This window comes from Falco cherrug, chromosome 8 (assembly GCF_023634085.1).
Source record: "Falco cherrug isolate bFalChe1 chromosome 8, bFalChe1.pri, whole genome shotgun sequence".
Classification (NCBI taxonomy): domain Eukaryota; kingdom Metazoa; phylum Chordata; class Aves; order Falconiformes; family Falconidae; genus Falco; species Falco cherrug.
This window is the reverse complement of record NC_073704.1, coordinates 56,720,547-56,745,573: the sequence shown is the minus strand read 5'-3', so window position 1 is coordinate 56,745,573 and position 25,027 is coordinate 56,720,547. Positions and strand designations below refer to the sequence as shown.

Here is a 25,027-nt window from a genome sequence, read left to right as displayed (position 1 = left end):
ATGTGGGGGAGGCTGTCAGCACTCACTACGTAATTACAGAGGACAACGTGTGCCAGTGGAGCTCTGTGACAGCTCACAGCAAAGTGGCGGTGACACGGGCAGAGATGCTCCTTTGGTAAGGATGTTCTTCTGCTTCACAAATCAGAAACTGGCCTGTACACTGAGAGCCAGATGCTTCCAAAAGGGTGCTCGGTTTGATTTACAGTCATGCCAAGCCTGGGGAAATTGTCTCGCTCCAGTTTCAGGGCTGAGTAAAATGCCAGTGAGATTTGTTTGCATTGGTCAGTCCTTTGTGAAATGTGCAGACAGCAGTGTTGTACATCTGTCAGACTTGTTATCTCCCCATCCAGTGGGGTTTGCATAAGAGGATTCCTCTGTCATGTCATGGTCCCATGACTGTGAGAAGCTTTCTGCTCCGCTTCTCTGCAGCCCATTCATCTCTTCCACCAGGCCTGAAATCCTGCTGTGCCCAGGAGAACAAAATGAGTGTGAGAAATTCCCAGAGCAGGAATCCGCAGGCTGGGGGAGTACACCTGCTTTGCTTATTCCTCAGTAGAGCCGATACCATTGGTGAGGAGCTGCAGTATCTATGCGTCTTCCTATGTGAAGAATTCAAAGCTGGAAAGCAGACGTTATTTAGCCAAGTTGACTGTGGAGTTACACAACTCATATTTCAGATCAGCCTTCTCTGTCTGTCTCCCTGTTCTAATACAATGTGAACACATATCAAGTCAGTCACATTAGGTGACCAAAGAATTAAACCTAATAATAACACAGATGCCTTGTATTCACTCCATTTGCAGAGCCTCTCTGGTCCAGTAGCCAACCGTAATGTATTCCACAGGCTGTTTGTCTTTGCCTGTCTCTCTTCCACCATGCTAGGGAAGCACAATTTCTGCTTCTGAAGAGTAACCGTAGGAAAACATTTGCCTGTTCAGGAAAAGAGGAAAAAGGCGCTGCAATCCTTTGAAATTCCACTGTCATTGCATGTGAATTCACCCCAGTAAATACACCACCTGGGATGTTTTACAGGCAAGGAGTTCCCAGTACTGAGGCTAAGCTGACTAACAGGAACGGAGCAGTTCATGTTGCTTTCTTGCTCCTGAGTCTCACTAAAATACAAGCAGATTCTGGTGTAGGACACACTGCAGGCAGGAACATCAGTGGCATGTCTTTTGTATGTGACTAACTGGAATTAAAAATAGATACACTGAATCAGTGACAAAAAGCAGGTTCCTTCCCAGATTACACATCTGGATGGAGTACATGCACAAGCGTTCTCTCTTCCTCACAATTTGTGAGAAGACATATGACACTGCTCTGCTTTCTGACACGTAACACGCTTAGGCTTCCTCTGACTCACGGGGAAAGACATCCATGTCATGCCAGGCTATCATGAAGCGAGATGCAGAGAGGTCAAACTTGCAGTGACCAGACTGGTACTCCCACACAGCCCAGTGCCCAGCAGAGATCCTAGCTGGCATCCTCCAACTGTACAGCTGTGTTAGGGCCTGGTTTTTCAGATGTGGACTGAGAATCCGAGTAAAAATGCTTTTCCAAGTAACAGACATCAGTGTTGAGCTGCAGAGAAGAGCAGGTGGAAGGTGGTCGTGGGCCTGCCAAGGATTTGTTCGCTTCTTTGTAATTTTCCTGATTTGTTTGCTTTAGGAGTGCTGATGTGGGAGGTCTTCAGTGAAGGTAAAATCCCCTATGAGAATCGCACCAATGCAGAAGTGGTGGAAGAAATCAATGCAGGATTTCGGCTCTACAAACCCAGGCTGGCCTCCAAGGCGATTTATGAGGTCATGAGCCACTGCTGGAAGATGGTTAGTATTGTAATGGGAGAGCCCCAGTTCCCAAAGACTTCCCAGTTCCCTTGGCTTCTAGGAGGAGAGGGAGGTATACACTTCACATGCCAACACAACATAAAATCCTGGGGGTGAAGCACTCTGCAGCTTTCATCTGCACTAGCAAGCAAACCTTAGGCTCTTTGCCTTTTATTTAAGCTGCTGTTTCTATAGTGAGTTGACTGAGAAGTCTATGTAAAGCACCTAACTAGGTTAATTCAACAGTTTGCTTCCTGACAAAGCTGCGGATCTGCGGGGCTGAGTTTGAACAGTGATGGTAGAAATGACAGCCAATCCATCACAAGGTACTTGGCATCCACTAGGCAAAATTCACTGCTAGCAGAAAAGAAACCTTGCCGAGAAGGAAGCTCATTCTTCTGTTGGCACTTTCTCTACAACAATAGATTGTATTTTTGTGGAGAATCAGTTTCTTCACAAGTTTTTCCTTCTTAACCTTGCCATTCCTCTCAAGCTGACATTCATGTCCTCCCTCTCTCTTCTCTCTCCTGCTCAGAGGAAAGATGACCGGCCATCCTTTTCTGTTCTGCTGTATCAGCTGAGTGAAATCTCTGAGTTTGACCTGTAATTATGGCACCAGCCACTAAGCGAAGCTAAGAGAGTCCTGAGAGGGCAGATGGCTGGATTTTCCCCACGCAAAGCATTAACAGGAATCCTCTCACCATAGACTCTTGCCATATGCCTGGGGAGAAGGAGAGGGCAGAGGCTGGTACTTCCAGACAGACAAGATATCCCCAGATCTTCCAGAGCCTAGACAGACACAGGCTCTGGTTTGGCCAAGAATATGGTTTGCATCTTGCAAGCAAAAGCAGCAATTGAGCACAGAGTCCTGAGCCATACAATCCAGCAAGTGTATTTTTCCTGAAGAGACAGCCTCAAAACTAAGAGACCTGACATTGCTATTCCAGTTCTGTGAACTCCCAAATGGAGATCTTCCCTGGGGAAAAAAAAAAACAACCTGTCTTTAACTGAGGAGGAACATTCAGACATTTTCATGGCACTCTAATTCAGAGTGGGCTGGACCTGAAAGCTCTGAACAGGAATACGCCTGGGACGCATGGGAACAGGCTGGATTTAGTGACTGCATTTCCGATGCTTTTCTGATTTCAAGGTGGTTTTGTTCTCCCCTTGCATGATTTTGTCTGAAGCTGTGGCATAACAGGAACAGGATTCTGGTACCCAGTAAACTGAAGACGTGTCTGCATGTGCAAGCAAGTCTGTAAGGAAGGAAAGGAAAAAGCAACGTGTTGAAGAGTCTTGAAATTCTCTCAAACTGCATTGTGTAGTGAGTGGGGAAATACGGTTCTGATGAAAATGGAGACATTCTTGGAGGGGGAAAGTCACAGCTGAAAGTCTGTATTTTTTTTTCTTCAGTCTTTCTGCATCAGAAGATAAATACATGATCTCCATCCAATTTGTTTGTATGGAGGACTGAGCAGTTTCCAGTCCAGGACAAGACAGGATCCCAGGATCTGTTTATCTGTGAAAGGTACAGGAACCTACTCCTGAACTGGTGTGTTTGGAAGGAAGGAGCCGGAGGGCTCAGAAGGGTAGCCACAAGGAGAAAACATGCAGAATATGTGCTCAGTGCACCAGTGATAATGAGAAGAGTTTTCTTGTACTTCAAAGAGTGATTGAATCATCACAAGTAAAGACTTTTCCATCTCTTCTGTGAACAGAGGGGCTGAACAAAGAAAAAGTCCTATGCGAATAGACTGCCTGGGAACTCCGTGAGGAGTTCCACATTGTGTGGTGACAGCAGAAAAAGGTATAAACAATATTGATCTCCTGGTATTTCAGTTAAAATCTGCATTTTCACCACAAGGCAGAGACACTGTTTTGACGTAACTGACCTGAAAACTGAAAGTGTGGGTGTTGGTCTCCTGCAGAGTTTGTAAATAAAATCAGGACTTTCTGCTAAGCATTAACAATAATTAGAGAAGTCAAGAGGACTCACAGACGATATGTGCATATATGCAGTATGTACTTTTGATGCTTCTCTGTCTGGGCAGGTGAGAGTATGGGTAAACCTTACATAACAGCAGTTACAAAAACTGTGAGGTGCAAACTTCCAGCAGCAATCTCTCATCATCATTACAGAAGCCAGGTTCAAATATGTTTGCCAACAAAAATGGAACAAGGAAATAATGTAATCCCATGATGTCACATATCCTGTGTCAAACTATTTCTTCCTAGAAGGAGGCTTATTTTTTTATATTTTTCAGACCCGTGGTTCTAGGGTAGCTTTTAGGAGCCAGAATGTCTTTTCAGGTGTATGGATATGGGCAACGCATTAGTTCCTGCCTTATACATCTTCCCACCTTGCTTTGATTCCACATTATTTTCGTTGGTTTACTCCTACAAACGCCATGCAGAATGACTCTTCCAGGCAAGGAGAATCCTAACATTCAGACTCGAGGTTGTCAATCCTAAATGCAGGATCAGAGTGCTACCTTCAAATCAGGATTGCTGTCATAATCTCTTGGTAGTCTGAACCAACATATGGACTATTAGCATCTATAAACAGATTTTGAATTTTTGTCTACAGTGAATTTAAACTACATTTCTCTTTGTCCCTCTCATCCTTTAGCCTGAGTTAGCCTGTTGTCCTATTCCAGCAATGCTAAATTAGGCATTTAGCCAGTGAAGTTTTCAGTAGCCCTACACATGTTAAACTGCACATCTGCAGCTAAATTTGAGGACAGCTGGCCATAATCCTATTTTCTGCCCCACTCCACTGCACTTAGACAATCCGTACAACCAGAAGATACTCTGAAACAATTCTCCCCTGAGCACAGACACCCTGTGGCAGGGGTATCTGTAGGCTCACAAAGTTAAGCTTCTGGCTTGCTACCCCCTCCATCCTTGGAGGAACCAGGAGTCTGTCAAGCTTGAGAAGGTTGCTATTAAGTAGCAGCAATATTGCTCCACTAGGTAACATTTCTGAGATTATATTTATATTTGGATAAGTGTAATATTTATTAGCTGGAGAGTGTCGCACAAAATAATATTTTAATGTTTTATGTTTAGTTTTCTTTTGCAGTATTTCTATGTACCTGATATGTAATTTTACAAACAATAAAATTGCTGAGTCCCAGCTGTGGCTTTCACCGTATGTTAGCAAAAACGCAAAAACCATCCTCATGTACTTACAATCATACAGCTTGCTCTTTCGCCAAATCCTCCCCCCCAAGAAGCAAACAGGCTTCTTCTGGCTTTCTGAAATACCTCTGTTCCCCAGAACTATGGCTATGTTCAGGGGTTAGGTTATGTGCTGGGTTTATGGGGGTAGGAAGTATTCAGAATCTCTGCAAATTGGGTAATTTACTATGCGGACACAGATTTTTAAGTCTAAACATCCATTGTGGTGGCTTGAAATTGTCTGAATCTTCGTAAAATGGGGTGAGTAATATTTCAGTGCTCCCAAAGGGTGCTTCCCTGTGATTATTTACACAGGACTTCATGAATCTCCAAAGGCCAGTGTGCTGTGCTGTGATAATGCATGACACTAACACGGTCTTCTCCCACCCCAGCAACTTCTATGGCAAGTTTCCCCTGTGTCCTTCACATGGCTTAACTAGACACGTTCACCACAAAGCAGAGCTGAGAATATCACCCTCCTGCTGCAAAGCGAATAACCCCTTCCCCGTCTCCTTGGAAAGCCTTTGCCACATGCTGAATGTTTATGCCATTCCCCCTCTGCCAGTTCAACCCTCTCTGGCTGTAGTTCAGAAAGGTGGGAGGTTGTGTTTGTCCCTACCTTTGCCCGCTGGTTATCAGAGGCAGTAGGTGCAATGGCTGCGGTGCACGTTTGGCCAGAGCCGAGGCCCAGGGCATTGTCCCAGTGCATCCCTGACCTGCTGCTGTGCTGGCCGGGCACTGGCCCATCCAGGCTGGCATTCCAGCTAGGAAAAGGCAACCAAGCACTAACCTCATCTAGAAGGAGCAGCTGGTGCTTCTCAGTGGACACCAGGGGCTGGAGGGCAGCACCAATAGCCATGAAAAGCTCCTTCCTGGGCTTGTGTTGGTCACCCCGGGGATGTGGGGGTTGGTGGCTCTTGTTCCAGTGGGCAATTACCATAAAATCAGGCCTGAAAATATCTAGAATTTCCTGAAACATTTTTTTAATGAACATGTTGCTGTGAGATGTTTGGCTTTGTCCTCTCTGAAAGCTGAGCTCATCAGCACAGCAGGACTCAGGTGAACGGCTCTGCTAAATGTCACTTGGCAGCCACTTCAAATTTGTGTGTAATCTGTTCAGCTCACCCCACCATCACGTTATCTCCCCCTTCCGCACACAACCAGGTGATGCACACACTCCTGTGTCTGCAGCTGTATGGGGCCTGCCCCTCACCATTCTTCCCAGCCTGCTGGGAGGTCTGCGGGACAAATGCAGAGAAGCTCGTTCTATTATTCTATCATTAACAACAGAGTAGAAGCAACACAGAGTAGAAAATTAAAATAATATCATAACATTCATGGAATTCCCATCACACTGAGCCTGGCTGATAATGGGAGCAGATTAAACTGTGCCAAAAAAAAAAAAAAATCCACAACAGTTTCTACTGCCACAGTTTTCTTGAAGTGACCTTGTTTCACCCATGGCCTCAGAGCAATGTTAGCTATTAAATCTTTTGGATCTGCAGTAACAATGGTCACTTCCTGAATTCTTCTGACAAGTAATAAGTGGTAAAAAGAAGAATGATGGCTACAAAATGTTCCAGTCAAAGGTGAGATGGAAGAAATGCTATGCAGGGAAAGGAGAAGAGTCTACTCCGGAGATGCTATTCAAAGATTTTTTCAGGTGTGGTCTTGTCTATTAAAACAAAGATAGTTCCTAAGGCCATCTTGCTGCTTTTGTAGTTTGCAGCCCCCGGTGCCCTCAGCCCATGGCACCCATCCCCCTTACAGGGGCTGAGCTATGGTGCAAAGCTGGCATCCAAGCTTCCCTGTGGAGCCATGGGCAGCAAGCTCAGCCCCACACTAGCACGACAGAGCAGCAGTCTCTAAGGGCTCAGGGGTGGTCCCTCCAACTCAGGAGGGGCCAGACGGCAGTCCCTTAGCACAGGCTGATGGTCACGGAGGGGACGCTGCCAGGGCCACCAAGGGAATATACCTAGACCTGTATCTAAGCTTTCAACAGTCCTTGGGTACCCACCAATGTCTGTCAATTAATAAAGAGATGCTGAGAGGGCTGCAGGCACATGAGTGAATGAAGGCCCCATACAGGGCTTCTATCAGTCCCGGTGAGGCCACGTTCCCCTGGAAGCCGTGAGAGGTCCGGCTGGGATTTCACAGTAGACCTGAAGAGCTGTATTGGAGGTTTCAAAACAGGCATGAGCAGAAGGGCTGGAAACTTGTCCCTGCAGAAGTGGCAGATGCCAAAAATGCCAAAAGGAAGATCTTTTGGCTGCAGTGTTGACTCGGAGGAGGCCTGGAGCTCTAAGCAAAGGCACTGACTCCTGGTTTCGGTCCCCACCGTGCCCAGTGCCCCGAGGCTCTCCACGCACTCCCTAAGGAGGGCTGCCCTAACGCCTGACCGCGGTGCGGTGCTCCAGGGGGTGCGGGGCTGAGCACCCGAGACCCAGCTCCGCAGCAGGCAGGGGGGCAGCCCCGGCCGGCCCCCGCCTCTCCGGGGACCTAAAGGCGCTGACCCAGCGCCCGGCCTCCGGGGGACCTCGGCAGCTGCCCCCGGCCCGGTTCCCCCGCTCTCCGGGGCGGGGGCTGGCGGCCTCCCCCCCCCCCCCCGCCCCGGCAGCGCAGCACCGCTGCCAGCGCAGCCGCCCCCGCCGCGGGGGGCCACGGCCCCCGGCCCCGCCGCGCATCCCCCGCGCTGCCCGGGGGAGGAGCCGCCCGCGCGGCTCCAGCCCCTTCCCGCGGCGGGGGCCGGGGCTCCCCCCGCCGCCGTGCGGAGGGGCCGGCGGAGAGCCGCGGAAGTGCACTTGCTGCAGCCATTTCCTGCTCTTTGTGCGGGCGGCGCGGAGCATCCCGCGGTGCGGAGCATCGCGCCCCGCCGAGCGCCAGGTGAGCGGAGCGGGGGTGGGCGCGGGGGGCTGCGCGGCCTCCACCTGCCTCCCCTCCCCCCCCTCCTCCCCCGGGCTGCGCGGAGTTGCGCCCCCGCCGCGCCCTCCCGGGGTGTGCGGGGGTACCGGGCGCGGCGGCGGGGGCGGCGGCGGGAGCAGCGGCGGGGCAGGTGCGGCCGGCGCGGGGCGGAGGGAGGGCGGGAGGCCCGGGCGGGCCGGGATGTGCGGGATGTATCCCATAATGCTTAGAGCTACCTGCAGCATTCGGCCTCCCGCAGCCGCTGCGAGGCGCCGGGGGGAGGGGGGAAATAGCGCAAATCCCCCCCTACCCCCCCGCCGCATCCCCGCACCCTGGCTCCGCGCCCCCGGGCCGGGGGAAGGGCCGAGCCCCGGGCGCGGCGGGCGCTGCAGGCCCCGCGGCGGCGCCCAGGCGAGCCGAGGTCGCGGCGATGCTTGGCGCAGGGCGGGGGGGGCGGAGGAGCGGCGGCGCCGGGCAGGGGGCTGAGGGCGGCCCTGGGGGGGGGCTCCCGGGCAGCCGCGGCGTGAAAACACGGTGTCGGGGGGCGGCGGGGGGAAGGAGGGAGCGGCGGGGGCTGCGCCGGGGTCGGGAGCGATGGGCTGGAGCTGCGCCCGCAGGTCGATGCTCTGGCGTGGGCTGGGAGCCGGGGGCAGCGATCCCTGCCCAGCCGCCGGGTCTCCGGCAGCGCGCTGCGCCCCGGGGAGCGTGTCTTTGTATCGGAACTTGCCACCCGAGGAGGCCGGACACGCGTGGCGCCGGCCGCATCCCACCTGCGGAGGAACGGCTGGATTCTGCCGGCAGTTCCCGCGGGCTGGCGGCACGGCACGGCACGGCACGGCACGGCCCCCCGCGGGGCTGCGGGGCACGGGGCCGGCTGAGCCCGGGCCGGAGCGCGCCCCCTGCGCCATCTGCCGCCGCCCGGGGCCCCGGCGGGGTCGGACCGCGGGGATCAGCAGACCTGGGCGGGGGGGCTGAAGCCCCCGCACCCCCTGCCCGCACCCGGGCCGAAGGGAAATGCACCCTCGTGTTGTGCGTGGTGACAGCTGCCGGGGTCAGTCACTGAGGTGGGTGATGCGCCCGGCGCCTTGGTGGCTGCCCAGCCGTGTACTTCCCTGCAAAAGAGAATTCTTTCCTCCTTTTCCCTGTACAGTTAATTGTTATTAATAAAGCCGGAGGAATATGGAAAAAATCTTCCATTTTCTTACCAGGGTCTCTTGAGCAAACAGCAGACTGTGCGGATTTCATGGTAATAATTTTATTAACGAACAATTATCATCTTTGCCTGAAAAATAGGAAGATTGGTTTTGGAAGATCAGTAATTGGCCGACTATTAACAATGCTGTCCTGTATGATTTAATTTCCCAAGAAGCGTTTTAACTGTCAGCAGTGGGCTTGCTTGTAAACTTGCTCTAAATTTCTCAACTATATTGGAAATGTAGCTTTGTATACCAGCCTCCTGCCCTCATCCTCTTTCTTTGGCACCTGAAACACAATGATGAAGTTATTATAGAAGAAATAAATTCCAAAATAATTGTGTTGCTGAGAGACAAGGACAGCGTAAATGCCTGGAACTCAGCCCTAATGGAATGGCAGAAAACGTAGAGTGGAGGTACAGAAAAACAGCTTCAGGAGTTGTGCAGTTTGGCATCCTTTTTTAATCGGAACGGTAATTTCATGGTTAACATCTGTGTCTGTGGAGGGCAGGAGCCTAGCCCTGCCAGCTGAACTTATCCTGGCTTTTTTTTTTTATTTGCTCCTGCAAAGAACCCCCTGACTCTGGTGGTGGTTGCAATTACAAGTAATTCTTAAAGTGTGAGAGAAGGGCTTGATGACGTGCATCCTAAAACACTTAATCCCATGAATTTTAGGCAAGGGTCAAACTAAACTTTTACAGCCTGAAGTTACTGTTGTTGACTAAAACTACATTGATGGCCAGGAGCATTTATCCTCCTCTTGCTGTGAGGCAGTTGGTACTGAAAACGCTCCGCTTTTACGCACCTGAGATATCAGTCTGCTGGGGTACTTGGGCCAGGATGGCTCCTGACCACTGCTTAGATGCTGGTTTTGAGTAGGAGGGAGAAGCATTATCACAGGAGAAAAAATAAATAAGTGACTTTCCCAGGTTACCCAGGGTCTGGGCATCAGAGCTGGAGAACTGCAGATCCTTAGGAAGTGACCAGAAGTATGTCCACCTTCTCTACATTGCCATCTCCCCAGCAAAATTCATTTTGCTGCCTGTCTCACCCCAGGCTTGCCGGGCTTGGACCCCTGTCTTACTGCCAGTCTCCTGGGCAATTCCCATTTTTTCTTGCCCCTTTTCCTGCTCTTGGTAGCTATTGCAGCTCCAGCGTGAACATCTGCTGTAGGAGGAGGTGAGCTGAAAAACTAAAACAAGCCTGTGCCACTTCCCCAGAGCTCTCAGCTGTGCAGCTTCGAAGCCGAGTGCACATGCATGCAACATTCGTTATGGCCCTGCTTTTAAAAGTCTTTCTTTGTTCCACCAAGCTGCTCTAACAATAAAGTCATCTTTGTTCCTCTCGCTGCGAAGAGGGTGATACTGCACTGGTACTTCTGGGCAAGCGTTTTGGTGAGGAAGGTAGGACCTGCTCTGCAAGTTCAGACATCTGGGATGTCCATCCCCGCTCCTTCTCAAAGCCTTCCTGCGCCGGCTGTTAAATCTGGCCCCCAGGCTGCCGCCACAACAGTCACCACGTCGGGAACTCTTTGCTTCCATTTCGGGGTGGTGGGGCCATGCCCTGTGCAGGGACCCGCCTGGCTGGCTCCCTGTGGTGTCTAGAAGCCTTGGTGCCTCTGTGATCGTTTGGCTTTAGAAGGTGTAAGAGGTGGCCCAAGGGGTTGTGGCTGAGATGCGGGATGGGGAGAGGAAGGTTCTGCAGCCCATGGGCAGAAAGTGTGGGCAGCACTGCGCTCATTAGCCCTGACACTCATTAGCAGAAGAGGTAACCAGCCCTGTGGCTGCGTCTCTCTCCAGGGTTTCACTGGGGTGGGTTCACTGGGGTTCGGGCTCACGTTGTTTTGCTAAAACATGTAGGACAAGAGGGACTTGGGCCTTTCTGACCAGCAGTGGGACGTGGAGAAGACCGTAGCTTTGCGAGACGCCTCCCAGCAGCCGGTGTGGCCGTTTGAGTCCACGCAGGCAGGATGCAGGCAGGATGCAGGCAGGATGCGCTTCCTGCAGCGAGAGCTCGCCCCGCTGCACATGTGTTTGGGCAGCAAAAAAGCCCCGTTCCTGGGCAGGCTGCTGCCCTGCTCCCCTCGTGGTATGGCCCCCAGCCCACGCCACATGTGCCACAGCGCCATTGGCAACCCACCAAACATGGGCTGACTGCTCTTCCCGGCGCCGCAGCCCCTGCCCTGAGGCCCAGGTGGTGGATGGTGGTTAGGGCTTAATGAGGACTTCTTGATGAGTGTCCCCAGGGATCCCCATCTGGCCTGAGCTGGAGCCCCTTGGTCGCTGCCATGTTACCTGACAGCTGCCCCCCTCATCGCTGGACCGAGGGCATGAAGCTGGATTTTCCAGGGCGGCCCCAGCACATTTATGTTAGAAACCTTTTTGCAGGAAGGTGAGGGAGGGCTGCATGGGTCTGTGGCGGTGGAGCTTCCCCTTTCGGCTCTCCCAGGCAGCCCCTGTGCGGGGAGACACCGTGGTGTGCCACATGGACTGAGCCAAGCAATTGCTAATGCCTTCAGAGCCTTCCCCAGCCTCTGTACCGGTGCACGACCCCTGGACCTGCTGGGTGCATACAGCTGGCAGGGGAGCCCACCCAGGAGGAGGGAGCCAGCCCTACAGCCACCCCAAGGGGCAGGCGAGGGGCCGTGGCACAGGCAGATGGGGATCGCTTGAGGCTGCTCTTCTGTGGATGATCTGGGGTGATGATCCATGTCTGCTGGCCCTGGACCAGTAGTCCCTCTGTCACATGCTCCAGCCACAAGATTGCTGTCTGCTGCAGTGCTACAGGCATGAGACCCAGGGGAAGTCCTGGCAGACCTTGCATTTCCCTGTAGCCTTTGTTGTTTTGCTGTTGGGCTTAAGAAAGTGTAGGATGGAAACTGGGAGTCCCTGCAAAGACTCATCTATTAAACCCTCAAAGTCTGTGTAGTTTTTCCACCTGCATCCAGATTCTTGCATTCTGCTCAGCCATGGCAAAGCACGGGGCGGGCAGATGGCACTGCTTGCTCACTGTGGCTTGACGCTTCCTTTTCTGTTGGTGTATTTCTACATGCTGCCTCTCTTCCTCTATTTGAGTGCAAGATCTTTAGGGGAGGGACTAGCCTAGTCTCACAGGTTTGTGTGCTGCCTGGCACAGCAGGATCGTGATGCTGTATTTGGGGCTGTATCTCCTGGTATGGCCCAAAGAGCAGCAGTAATTTTGTCCCTTGAACTGCTGAGCTCTTTGGGTGTCACAGGGTTATCAAGGAATCATCTTTTATTACAGCAAACTGCCAACACCTTGCGCAAATGGCCTTAGAAAAAGGAGAAATGAGCCCAAATAATCAGCCACAGCCCTCAAAGCTATAAAATGGAAGCGTTTTGTCTTCCCAGAGCCAAAGCATGTAATGAAGCATGTGTGGGTACCAGGGATGCTCTGGGAACCCAGAGGTGAGTCTTTAGGTGCTGGAGGACGGTGGTGGCGAGTGGGCAGCTGAGGGGGCCCATGGGGCTGGGCGAGCTGAGCCAGCCGCCCGGTGCTGAGCAGCACGCTGGTGCTTGCAGGCAGGGAGGAAGCCGCTCCTGCCTGCGGCGTGCCAGGACGTAATGTCTGGTTTTGACAGTTGCTACAATTTGTAACAGGAAACCATTTTAGCAAAGAAGGGTGAAGAAGGAAACAGAAATTTGAGCATGTAGGGAAAGGGCTGCTTGAGATTATTTTTTTTTCCCCCAGGCACTTCATGGTGCTTTAGCTGCAGGTATAACTGAGCCTGCTTCTCAGCTGCCTGGTACCTTGGGAAGGCATTTGTGGAGGCGGAATGGGTTTTACCAGGCACATACATCTTCTTTCAGCCAACGTGTGCAGGCAGCAGCGATGGCAAGAGGCACAGCAGCAGACTTGTGCCTCTCGTCACCCAACATGAAGCTGCCCCAGGACTGCACGCAGCATGCATCCCCCTTCGCTGTGGTCCTTGCCGGGTGCATGTGTCTGGATGTCCCCAGTGCTGGAAATGAAAAGCCAAGTTACATTCTTGGAAACAGTGACTCAATTGGGACCAGAACCTAAGGGATTTGTAGCAGATCATCAGCTGAATATGACTGCCTATAGAGATGCTGTTGTGACCAGAGGAGCTGCTGTGGTTGTATGCAAGGAGGGAGGTTACGTTGCTGTTGTATCTGGCACTTGTGCAGACACCACTGGAACCTTGTGTCCTGCTATGGTGTCTGTGCTTCGGCAAAAAAAGTTGCAAAATTGGATCAAGCTTAATGAAAAGCCAAAGAGGTGATTAAAGGATTGGAAAATACGCTCTGTAGCAAGACTGACAAAGAGCTCAGTCTACTTGCTTGAGCCAAAGCAAAGCTTGCAGGGTGTTTTATTGAAATGTGTGAGTATCTTGATGAGAACTTTTATAATAAAGAGCTGTACTGTCTCGCAGATTAGAGTGATAAAACTCACATGGCTCACATCTGAAACTAGACAGGCTCTGAGTGGAGGAAAAAAGCACTGGGGGGTGATTTGCTGATTGAACGACATGTCAGTATTTAAAATTGGTTCTCTCTCTGCAAATGCTTAAATTCAGTCGGGTGTTTTTCTAGGAGACATGCTGTAGGTTGGCCACAGCTATTGCACATGGATTAGGTATTAACTGAGGAAGCCCAGTAGCTGTGATTATACAAGCGCTTAGCCTGGGTGACAGCAGCCATCCCTCCATGCTTGTGCGCTTACAGCAAAGGTGAGCGGCAGAGGAGATAAGGGACATAGAGGTTTGTCCTGTGGTTCCCATGAGGTAGCCTGCCTGGGGTAAGTGCCAGTGAGCTTTCAGAAACGTTTCCCTTTGCTCTTTATTTCCTATGCAACTGGCACCACTGGCAGCTTCACAGCAGGCTGGGACTGGGAAGGGGACTCCGCGTGTGTGGTAAAAGCAGTGAAATTCTTTTTAACAGCACCTTGCAGTGCCACAGCCTGCCTGCGCAGCACTCGATCCATTCCGGTGCACCTTTGAGAAGGCAGTTTGTTGTTTACAGTTTCCAGTACCATTCATGTGTGTGAGAAGGAGAGCATGTGAGTGTCAGCATCAGTCATACTTTTCTAATCATGCTCTTTCAAGAGATATTTTTGATAGCACCGCTTTGAATTTCAGAGCACAGGCTTTCACTCGGGGCTGCTAAAGCTGCAGTGCAGCACCCAGCTGTTCTCTGTCTTCAACAGTTTTGCATAGAGTTAAGCAGAGAAGGGCATGAGTGGGTAGTTGTGTTCCTCTTATTCTGCATTCCTGCTCTGCTATTGAATCATGGAAGGAGAAATGACAGAGAGATGACATAAATACATAAGAAAAGGAAAATGAGATAAGCCAGGATCATGTCTCCTGCAGTGCCAGCCAGTCATGGTTCTGATTTTGTCCTTTGGCACTTTCCCACTCAGTCTTCTGGCTGGTGTCTGTCTGTCTATCACCCTCTCTTTTCCTTTGGATTTAGTGTGGAAACGGAACATCCAGAACCATGACCACTCACGTCACGCTAGAGGATGCCTTGTCCAATGTGGACTTACTGGAGGAGCTGCCTCTGCCGGACCAGCAGCCATGCATCGAACCGCCTCCCTCCTCCATCATGTACCAGGTACCTTCAGCTCCCAGAGCTGGCGGGGCGGGGAGGGTGATTCCAGTAGCTCATGCAAAGTACAGGGGCACATGGTGCTGTGAGAACTAGCCAAAAACATCCTGGGTTCAGCATGCTTAAGGAAATGTCCAGAACAGATCTAGCCACAAATCTGTTCACAGAGTCTTTAAAAGGAAAGCGCTGGGTGAAAGGGATCTTGAAGGCTGAGCAAGACTTAGGGAAGTTAAAAATGAGGACCAGAGTGCATGACTGGCTAGGAAGCAGGAGATAATTGTATTATCAGAGAAAGTTGTCAGTGATGTTTCATTGTTCGCATATTTCTGTGCTTCCTTTTTATGGTACTACATGCATCTAAGCAGGTCAAAATCAAAGTTCTGCATGACTTTGGCTGGCCTGTGCGGCTAGCACAGCTGGAGCCACTGGGCTGGGGAGCTGATGGCATGCAAGGGAGGGCAGTTGCTAGAATCACTTCTCTGCTTTGGACAACCACAGATTTGACTGCAGCTGCACTTACCAAGCCAAGCTTGGCATGAGCCCAGGGCAAGGCTCAGCCTCCTGCTTCTGGATCCGCAGCAGGATGCCCTGGCTGCTTGGCCACCACACCCTGCCCTATAGCACACACCCAGGGTTAAATATAATATGGGGTTACTTTCTCCATCCTGCCACTCCTGAATTCATGACTTACCCATGACAGTGTATAAATACACCCGCACAGTGATTGCTGTGCCATGCACGCAGGGGTCTGAAATTACAGTATCTCTTTCAGCAGGTCAGACCGCGGGCTCGTTCAGTAACGTTAGCATCTCTACGGGTTATCGGACCCAAAGGCAGTTCTGGGCTGCTCAAATTTCAGCTCTTCCTGGGAAGTCTTGTTAGCATTTTTTGCTTATCTCTTCTTTCAATAAATTCCTAGTCTTTGCTGGCTTGTGTCCTGTGAGGGGCACAGGGTTCAGCCTTATGGCACAGCCTCCTTTCAGGGCCACGAGTGTGTGCACACAGCTAAAGACCTCCTCTAAACTGGATCTAAAGGTGTTGGCCAAGCCTCTTTCCTCATCATGCTCAGTTTGTACGTAGCTCTCTCCCTTTCTGGCTAGAAATGCATATGCAGCCTCAGCTTTTGTTGTCACATTAGTCACATTTGATGTCCTGGAGGTGCTAAGAGGAGTAGCCCTGTGGCCACGGGCCGGTGCTCCCAGCTTTTCTGCTCAGGAAATCAGTTACTGAGGTGAGCGTGGTCACTGCAGTGCTAATGTCATTGCAAGGAGCAGCTCTGGGTGCTTGGGACTTGCGTGTGCTCTGTGCTTCAGCAGATACCATCAGCCAGCCTTTGCAGAGGAAGTTCCCCGAGCACAGAGCGTGTGAACGGGCGCTTGGCACAGAGAGGCTGAGGAGCTGCTTTCTCATCCCCCGCCTCGCTCTGCACTTCCGTGCTCCCCTGTCCCGACCCAAAGCAGTAGCTCAGCTTCCAAAACAACTGTTTGTCCCAGAGCATCTGCTTGCAAGAGCAACACTAGCACTGGTAACAGCACCTGGATGAGTGCTGACTTTCATATTTATGTTTTCCAGCCATCTCATTCCCTGCCCTTTCTGTGTGTTTATTCTTCGCAGTTCCTGCTGACAGGATGTGGTCTTCCCCCAGCAGCCAGGGCACAAATAGAAATTAATGAGGCTGCATCTGTCTTTGCGTTACCAAGTTAAAATCCTTAAAATAATTGCTGTAGGTTTGCTCTCTGGTGTGGCTGCAGTTTCCTGTAGCAGATCTGCGCCAAGTTTGGCTTGATTTTACAGGGGTTTGTCAGCCTTGGTTGCCATATTTTCACATATATAATAAGCAGGATTTCCTCTAATGAACACATGTGATTGAGAAGCATCTCAGGCTGCATATATGAATCCACTTCAAGCCTAGAGGTGCAACAGCTCAAATTGTTTGTAAGCTGCTCCCACACCCCAGGAACCCTACTGATTCTGCTTTTTGCCAACACATCCCATGCTGGAACGTATCAGGTGAGCAAGCAACTAGCTCTGTTTTAATCCCTATCTCTCCATTTTGCCCATAGGCTAATTTTGACACAAACTTTGAAGACAGAAATGCCTTTGTGACCGGCATTGCCAGGTACATCGAGCAGGCAACAGTGCACTCCAGTATGGTGAGTCCCCTAGGTACTGCCCCAGCGATGCCGAGTCTTCAGTGTATGCCTTGCCCCAGCAACGCCTCTCTCTTTCAGAATGAAATGCTGGAAGAAGGCCATGAGTACGCCGTGATGCTTTACACATGGAGGAGCTGCTCACGAGCCATCCCCCAGGTATTCAAGCCCTTCCCAGGCAGAGATGTTACCAGAGCACCTAGCTGGTATTGTCCTCAGCGCGGATTAGTTTGGGCTGGAGACAGAAGAACAAAAAACCAGAGAAGACTGAAGTAGATAGAGGGGTTGAAAAGAGACACCACTGGCTCTTCAGATTGTCTTCTCCCCACCAAAGTCTCAACCACTGATGTCAGCAGCTGGTGGCCATTTCAGAAGCAGATCTATACTGCTGCCATCACAAAAGGCATCTGCCCTACACACTCACATATATGAAAGCTCCATCCCTGACAGCTCCTAGCAGCACCTCCCAACTCAGCCACACTCACCCCCCCAAGCCAACGGCCTTATATAAATTTCCTGGTTTCACAAACCCCTCCCCTGCTCCCCGAAGCAGTCGCACCTGAAGTTATTTTGCCCCCGCAGGACCATCTTGTTTGTCTTACAGCTGCTAACAGGACTCAGCTGAGCACAGTACTTGGGATAGTGCTGTGTTTTGTACTTGGGTCTTTGTCCGCTTCTCTGTCTCGAGAATGGGTAGCCTTTGCTTTAGTTAAAGCAGTGTCGTTATTTCCTTCCTGGTGCACCACTTCAGTGTTTCTCCCTGTCGTGTTCTGGGGAGATGGAGTTTGCTTCAGGCAAAGGCAGTTAGTTTTTGGAAGGTAAGAATAGAATCATCGGATCTGGTTTATGTCATACTTTCCTGATGCCATTGTGTGGTGTCATACCACTACATGTATCAGGAACTTCAGCTTCAGTTAAAAATTGCCCCAGTGCTGAGTGGACTCTTGCGTTGTGCAAGGAAGGGAGCCCAGGTGGCTTGGGATGAAAACGGTGGGTCCCCTTGAGATGTGGCAGACTCAGGCTCTCCCTGACTTGCACAGAGCAGACTAGGCAGCTGGGGCAGGTTTCAGCATCCCAGACTGATGCCCAGGCTCCAGGGTGCTCGCTCTCCTCCTGTGGGAGCCCCAGAATTGTAGGATTTTTGTGAGGATGCATGAGGGAGCACTTTGATGTGTCAGAAATGTTTCTCCAAATGCCCTTCTTTGCTGGTGATATACCTGAGGATCTTGATCAACCCCCCCAGGTTTAATCGTTCTCCTCTGCTGCTAGTTCTGCTTCAACTGTTTTCTAGCCCTCCTCTCTCCAACCTGAATTTTGGTGGTTTCGTCCTGCAAACACCTACAGACATGAGTAAGGTTGCCTGTGTGGCCCACTAACCATGATTCAGACTCCAGCTCAGAGCTTGTCTTCTGCAATGTGAACACGCGCTGGATCCCTGCAAAAACACTGACTGGCGACACGCTGGGGCGGGTGCAGTGCACTTCCATTAACCCTACAGATAAAAGGGTTTGCAGCCAGGGTTTGTGGAGCCAGGAAAAAATATTTCCACATGGCTGGAAGTGCCCATGTTTGTCATTCCCTGGGAAAGGTCAAACTTCAGTTCCCCGCAGGTTATACTCTGCTGATGGTCTCGTGAGACCCAGCCACGGGGAGGTTTCTGCTGCTGATTGGATATGTGCTTATCTCCAATTTATATTTGATGCTGTGCTGCTGTTGCCTCTCCTGACTGCGCTAACAGAAGGCAGGCTGTGGCTGAGCTGGTGGCAAGACAGCACTACAGATAATCTGTTCTGGTGTTTGAGTGTCCTCCCATCCCGGTCACCCCTGCAATGATGGTGCTTCTCTGAGCACAGCTTGTGGGGTCCCTGCTCTCTGCCCCGTCCTCCGGCAGGGCTGCAGGCAGTGCCACATGTGACAGAGGAGCAGCCAGCAGACACCACCACGGCAGAGGGTTCATTTGCAGATTCACCAGATTTGGTCTTGCAGTGACCACTGTGCTTTGCCATGGGGCACGTGGCTGTGGCCAGGGTGTCCTGTCCTCAGCCCCCCAGCCTGGCTGCTTCGTCACCTACACCTCCTTGTGCTACGTCAGAGACCGTGGTTTCACGGGTGAAGAACAGAGCCTACACCTGGATGTGCACCACTCCTCCCTGCCGCGAGCTACATCCTCGTGGCCACCAGCATTGCCTGACTGCAGTGTGAAACACCAGGGCGGGGACATTGGATCCCCCGCTACAGAAAGCAAAGTTACTTTTGTAACTTCCCACATGTAAAGCTGGCTGATTTGTCCCCTCGTGCCCTGTGCATCAGCTGCTGTGCTACTAAATTTGCATGAGAGCTGTCGGCCCTGTCACAGACTTGTGTCAGCAACAGCTGGAAACAAAACCGGAGGACAGCAGGATGCATTGCCCTGGGCGGTTGGGGCATAGAAGTTTGGTAATGACTTCAAGTAACTGGAAATGAGATGGGTAACAGCTGACCAAGTGCTTACATTTAGCTTCCTGGGATTCCAGTGTAGGTGACTCACTTTGTTGCTGCTAGGCGCATATAAGCCCAGTGATTTTGAACAGGTCAGCAACAGAACCAAAATCATCCCAGCGAGGCTGTAGCAGAACCGTAGCCTGGTGCCTTGCGTGTTCATGGGACTTTGCCGGACAAAGTCTTGGATAACTTTACAATACAACATTCCCACATTGTGTAGCAAGTCCAGACCCCACGTTGCAGGTGTTCTACCCCACCCAAATGCATTAGAAGACGTAGATTTCTCAGTGCCGTGTTTATAATGCATGGAGGGAATTTCCCATCTGAGAAACAGCCCCCTCTGCTCTCAGCTGTTGCCTTGAGAGCAAGCTCCCTCTGATCCCCCCATTGTCCTCCGATGGGGACAGGATTCGCTGTGCAACGAGCAGAAGATGGTGGCTGTTGCAGTCCACAGCTGCGTTAGAAACTGATGCTGACAAGTGTGATTTGTCTTTGCAACGCAGGTGAAATGTAACGAGCAGCCAAACCGAGTGGAGATCTATGAGAAGACGGTGGAAGTCCTGGAGCCAGAAGTCACCAAGCTTATGAAGTTCATGTATTTTCAGGTAAGTGGTCAAAGAGAGAGGGAAAAATGATTTATTACTTGGATGTTAACTTAGCCTAACAAGGCTGTGCTATCCTTGCCTGCCAGGCCTGCTCGGAGGGGCCCCGAGCCCCCCATAGCTCCCTCCCTTGAAGCCGCCAGCAGATACCTGGGACCTGTCTGAAGGGGAATCTGTGCCCCTTGCTGAGCCCTGAAATCTTGTGTACGAGTTGGGAGTGAGCACACCTCAGCCCTTGAAGTCACGGAGGACCAGAGCCCCCGCTGTGTGGAGCTCGTGGGTGGCGCGGGCTCCTGTTTGTCTGGGGTGTTGGCTGGTGGATGTGAAAAGCTGTTTCTCCACCGGCGCCAGCACAGCTTGCTCTTCTGCTCTTCCCTCTGAAGCAAAGCCAGGAAGAGCTGAGGGCTGGTGGTACAGCTGGTGCCTGGGGTGGGATGCAGCCGTGCAGCTGGACACCCTCCTGCTGTGCCAGCAGGAACAGGCATGAGCTCACAGCCCCCTGAACACAGGGGTCAGCTGGCAAAGAGCACCAAAGCTTAAATTTAGCCGTTGCTACACTTGAGGTACTTTGCAAAATAATATGCTTAGATCCCAACAGAGCCATGACCACGTGGCAAGTGCAGAGCTGCTGCGGGCTCTGGGGACCTCGCCACATCACCGCCTGCGTTTATAACTGGCTGCAGCTGGGTTTCACCATCATTTTTAGGTTTTATGTCCTTGAGGTCTTTGTGCCCCGCCTGAAAAACTGAAGCCTGATTTCACGGAACACGCTGCGCTCAGGGCAGGTGCAAACGGAGGGTTTGAGCCCCCTTCACCTCTCCAGTGTTGGGGATGTTTGTCTGCAGCACATTGTAATGCTGCTGTTTCGTGGTGGCAGTGGACAGGGACTCTGGAGCCTCCATCTCCAGCAGAATGCTTTTGTAAAAGGAAGGGGGTGGTGGGTGGGTGGAGGGGGATCCCAGTGGTGGTGCAGTGATCATGCATGAGCTGCTGCTGGGATGACCCTGTCCTCCTGCCTTCCAGCGCAAGGCTATTGAGCGGTTCTGCAGCGAGGTGAAGCGCCTGTGCCATGCTGAGCGGAGGAAGGACTTCGTCTCTGAGGCCTATCTCCTCACCCTGGGCAAGTTCATTAACATGTTCGCTGTCCTGGATGAGCTGAAGAACATGAAGTGCAGCGTCAAAAATGACCATTCTGCTTACAAAAGGTGAGAGGGGGTGATGTGGTGGTGGTGGGAACAGAACCGTGCCTGGTCTTCAGGGGAGCACCTGGTGTGCCCAGCAGTGAGGTCCGATGGACATCAGGAGGCTGGAGGTTGGGTTTCTGCGCTGTCGTAGGCTCTCTTTACGGGTTTAGGCAAATCTGAGCCCTGTTGTGTTTCAGTTCCCTCTTGGTAGAACGAGGAAAGAGCAGAGTTGCGCTGCAGGGGGCTCTGAGGCTGCTGCACTGCAGCTGCAGGTCAAACAGGGAAGATGGGTGGTCAGAGTCTCACATTGGGTGAGCGATCCTGCATGATGTTGGATTTCTCCCTTCCAGAGCTGCCCAGTTTCTGCGGAAGATGGCAGACCCCCAGTCCATCCAGGAGTCCCAGAACCTCTCCATGTTCCTGGCAAACCACAACCGCATCACACAGGCAGGTCCCTTTTCTCTGAACCACCTAACTTCTCCGTGAGTAGAGACAATGATCTCACCAAGGATGACAGCACTTCAGACCAGACTGTGGCAATAGCTGTTGGGTCGTTGCCACTGACCCTGATAGTCTTTTGGTCAGGCTGTGTAATTCTAGCAATATCTCCTTCTCGTGGGTCATCCTGGCTGGCTTTGAAGGTCTCTACATCAAGACAAAGATGAAGGTCAAAAAGATGCAAGAAGAGCCCTTGAAGGGGAGGTTGTTCCAGAAGCTCTTCTCCTGTTTTCCCCAGGAAATCCATCCAGTCCATCTGTGTGACAGCACAGGGACTGCAGTTCAGACCCCATGACCCTCCACACTCCACAGGCTCTGTAGCTTCTGCTAATGAGATAAAATACTGCGCAGAGACAGGAGAGAGTCAGAAAGCCTGCTTCTGAGGCATCTTTCTTTACATCTCGCTGTCTGATATTTGGCTGTTGTAATCAGTCTGAAGGGGAGAGCTGTCCTGCAGAAGGGAGATTGTTCCTTACAGGTAGTAGCATGAGGTCAATCTTCTGCTGGTAGCTTAAGAAAAGCACACAGACAAGGTTTGCAGAAACCTCATCATTCTACTCTTAATCCTTCAAATATGTTTCTCTCCTGGTTTCTGCTGTTCCTCTGTCCATGTGGATAATGTCCCTGTTGATGTTTCAGTGTCTGCACCAACAACTAGAAGTTATCCCTGGCTATGAAGAACTGCTGGCTGATATTGTCAACATCTGTGTGGATTACTATGAAAACAAGATGTACCTCACTCCCAGCGAGAAGCACATGCTCTTAAAGGTGAGGTTTGGCCATGCTCATGGGGCTGGGTGCTTGTGTAGTTTCATTTTTGTTTTAGTAAAATGAAATTCCCTCCCAGGACAATGTTTCTCTTAATTTTCTTTATTTTTTGCTCCTTTGGGTTTACATGCATCCCTTCTCTGCAAAGCCAGCGTCCTCTGGACACACAAGTTGCTATGAGATCGGAAGGCTCTCTGCATGCAGCAGCAATGCTGCCTTCCTCATTTTCCTGTTTCCCTTCTGATTCCTGTTAATTTGTGTCTTCTGCTGCAATACCTCAGTCTACCCATTTTCCCCTCTTCTTGTGTTGCTGAACAGGCTGGAAGTGGCTGTGAGCTGCCTCTGTTTCTGCTGTAACTTGGACCTTCTGCCATCATTTCTCTGCTGTCCTTTCTGCCATTCTCTCATATTCCTATAGAAAAATCTTTCTTCCTCTCTCCCTTTCCTCTGCTCTTCCCCATCTCCATCTCTATCCTTTCCCCCAATCCTTCCCAAGGTTGCCAGCAGCTCTGCTTGCCTAGGACTAAGCACATACGTGGAGGTGGTGGTCCTCTGCTGACGGATGAGAGCACTGGTGGGTGCCCTGTACTCTCCAGAGCTGGAAGGGTTTTTTTCTGTTGTGCATTGACGTGCAGGATTGTGGGCTTGACCTGGGTAACTGTATAGGACATGCCAAAATCACCACTAACTTTGCAACACTGAAATTTGTTCTTGATGCCCACTCCCAGCAATAATTCCCTGCAGAAGGCAGATCCTTCCAGGTTTGGTTTCCTGACTCGATGAAGCGCCCTCAAGCTGAGTGTGCCAGATATCTGCTCGTTTTGTCTGTTTGTCCTTGCTGTCAGTCAGTTATTACAGTGATTGCAGTCACTGTTACCATAAGAAGTTCATTACCACGGTACGAGTCAACTATGGTTCTTTGAAGGATAATATGGGTAGTTTGAATGTCTGTAGTGATTTGTACTGAATTAAAGGGGAAAAGTCAATGCAGGAGAATATTTTAAATGTTTTCAATTCTTCTCTGGGAGTAACTGTTTGCCTTTGGGTGGACAAGACTTTTGGGTTGAGTGACAGGTAGTACAGGAGCCTGGAATGGTCTTTCCTGATGGTAAATGGTGGAGAACTGTCCTTGTCTTGTGCTGCTGCCTTCACGCTAATGAAACCTAGCCTTTCCGTCTTCTCCAGGTGATGGGGTTTGGCCTGTATCTTATGGATGGGAATGTCAGCAACATTTACAAGTTGGATGCCAAGAAGAGAATCAACCTTAGCAAAATAGACAAATTCTTCAAGGTCAGTGGCCCGTCTGGGTGAGGCTGGGGTTTATTGCAGATCAGTGAATTAGCAACCTGTACCACTGCACATGCTGCCAGCAAAAAACAAACTGCAGGAATAATTTACAAGTCCAAAAAATCCAAAAGGTCGAGCGATTATGAAGGCTAAAGGATGAGGAATGGGATTGCTGTGAATGTGCATGGGCACAGAGCTGCAGCGTGGCTGATAGAAGCGATGCCAGCCCTCAGTGCCACCAGCCAGGCTGAGGATGGGTGAGCAGTGCCTGGGGCTGGCTCTGCTCCCGTGGTGCTGGAGCCAGGGAGGTGGTGGGAGCTGAGGACCCTGCAGCCCTCGCTGGGGCCACGAGGCTCCGCTTGCTTCCTGCCGCGGGGGCTGTCTGTTTTGTGGATGAGGGAAGGACGTGCCAGACTGACGTTGCTTCTGCCTCTTCGCACATTTCTGAGGCAGCTTTGCAGTCTCCTGAGGAGCACCGTGATTTCAGGGCACAGGCAAACCTGGCTGGTTTGCTGAGGGCTGTGTGGGTGATGGTTGCAGTCCCTTTTCCCTCAGCAAGCTGAGGAGCTGAGGGACAGAGGACACAGCTGGCCAGCCAACATGTGACCTGGCAGTCTCATTTTGTGTGTGAACTGCTCCCTGTAAGACAGAAAAGGCTTCTTGGGGAGCTTGTGTCAGCTGGGACTTGGAGGGGCTCAGCAAGTTCCTCAAAGGGCTCACCCAGTGGTTTGATGAACCATTTTTGTCTTATCTGAGATCTGGGGGCTGGGGAAAGGCCTGTGAGAGGTCGATGCTCCCAGTGACAGGGTGGGAAGCAGCGGTGCAACCTCCCTCTGCCCATGCACACGTGCAGCTGAGTCCAGCCCTGGGCTGGTCCACAGCTGGAGGCCAGGCTGCATTGCCCTGGGGCAACTCAGCACAAGAAACGTTTGGGATAATCCTGTGGCTCCCCCAAACTCTGGTGTGCGTGAGGCACCAGTCACCAGTGGCAGATGGAGAAGGGGGGGCTGAGACCCCGCATAGCACCACCGGTGGCATTTCTATTGCATCTGCGCACAGGCTGGGTCCAGGAGTCATTTCAGGTTTGCGGCAGGGCAGCTCTAGGAGGCAGGGGGGTTTGGCAAGGGGCTAATGTATTGGCAGCAAGGGCTAACAGTATGGCAGGAGGATAGCAGAATAACTTCCCAGGTGGAGCAATTAGTTTTCTTTTAGACCTAATGAGCTTGAGCAGTCCTTCCAGAGTCCTTTTGCCTCCATTGCATTAATCTTTCTCCTGAGAGGAAAAAATTAGGTTTTGTTACCAACATTTGCTCCACATCAGGGAAAATGAGAAGATGATGATTTCTGGGGGGGCACAGAATGCTTCTTC

At 51.4% G+C, this 25,027-nt stretch overlaps 2 protein-coding genes across 5 annotated transcripts in view; both read left to right on the top strand.

The window, feature by feature from the left end:
- Positions 1-4,973, top strand: part of ITK (IL2 inducible T cell kinase) — a 33,637-nt gene extending 28,664 nt beyond the window's left edge. Inside the window, exons 16-17 of the mRNA XM_005437004.4 lie at positions 1,669-1,826; positions 2,362-4,973. Of these exons, the coding sequence (XP_005437061.1) occupies positions 1,669-1,826; positions 2,362-2,433 (230 nt within the window). The 3' untranslated portion in view covers positions 2,434-4,973. The remainder of the gene's footprint in view (positions 1-1,668; positions 1,827-2,361) is intronic.
- Positions 4,974-7,730: 2,757 nt separating this feature from the next.
- The window catches only part of CYFIP2 (cytoplasmic FMR1 interacting protein 2), a 55,222-nt gene continuing 37,925 nt past the window's right edge, over positions 7,731-25,027 (top strand). The window contains exons 1-9 of one of the 4 annotated variants that reach the window (XM_055717586.1): positions 7,731-7,889; positions 14,554-14,694; positions 16,752-16,841; positions 16,920-16,997; positions 19,823-19,924; positions 20,945-21,126; positions 21,456-21,552; positions 22,243-22,371; positions 23,557-23,661. In XM_055717586.1, the coding sequence (XP_055573561.1) occupies positions 14,578-14,694; positions 16,752-16,841; positions 16,920-16,997; positions 19,823-19,924; positions 20,945-21,126; positions 21,456-21,552; positions 22,243-22,371; positions 23,557-23,661 (900 nt within the window). In that variant the 5' untranslated portion in view covers positions 7,731-7,889; positions 14,554-14,577. Of the gene's footprint in view, positions 7,890-12,780; positions 13,880-14,553; positions 14,695-16,751; positions 16,842-16,919; positions 16,998-19,822; positions 19,925-20,581; positions 20,707-20,944; positions 21,127-21,455; positions 21,553-22,242; positions 22,372-23,556; positions 23,662-25,027 lie in introns of those variants that run through there. The other 3 variants (XM_027802071.2, XM_014278193.3, XM_055717587.1) reach the window with 3 other exon arrangements.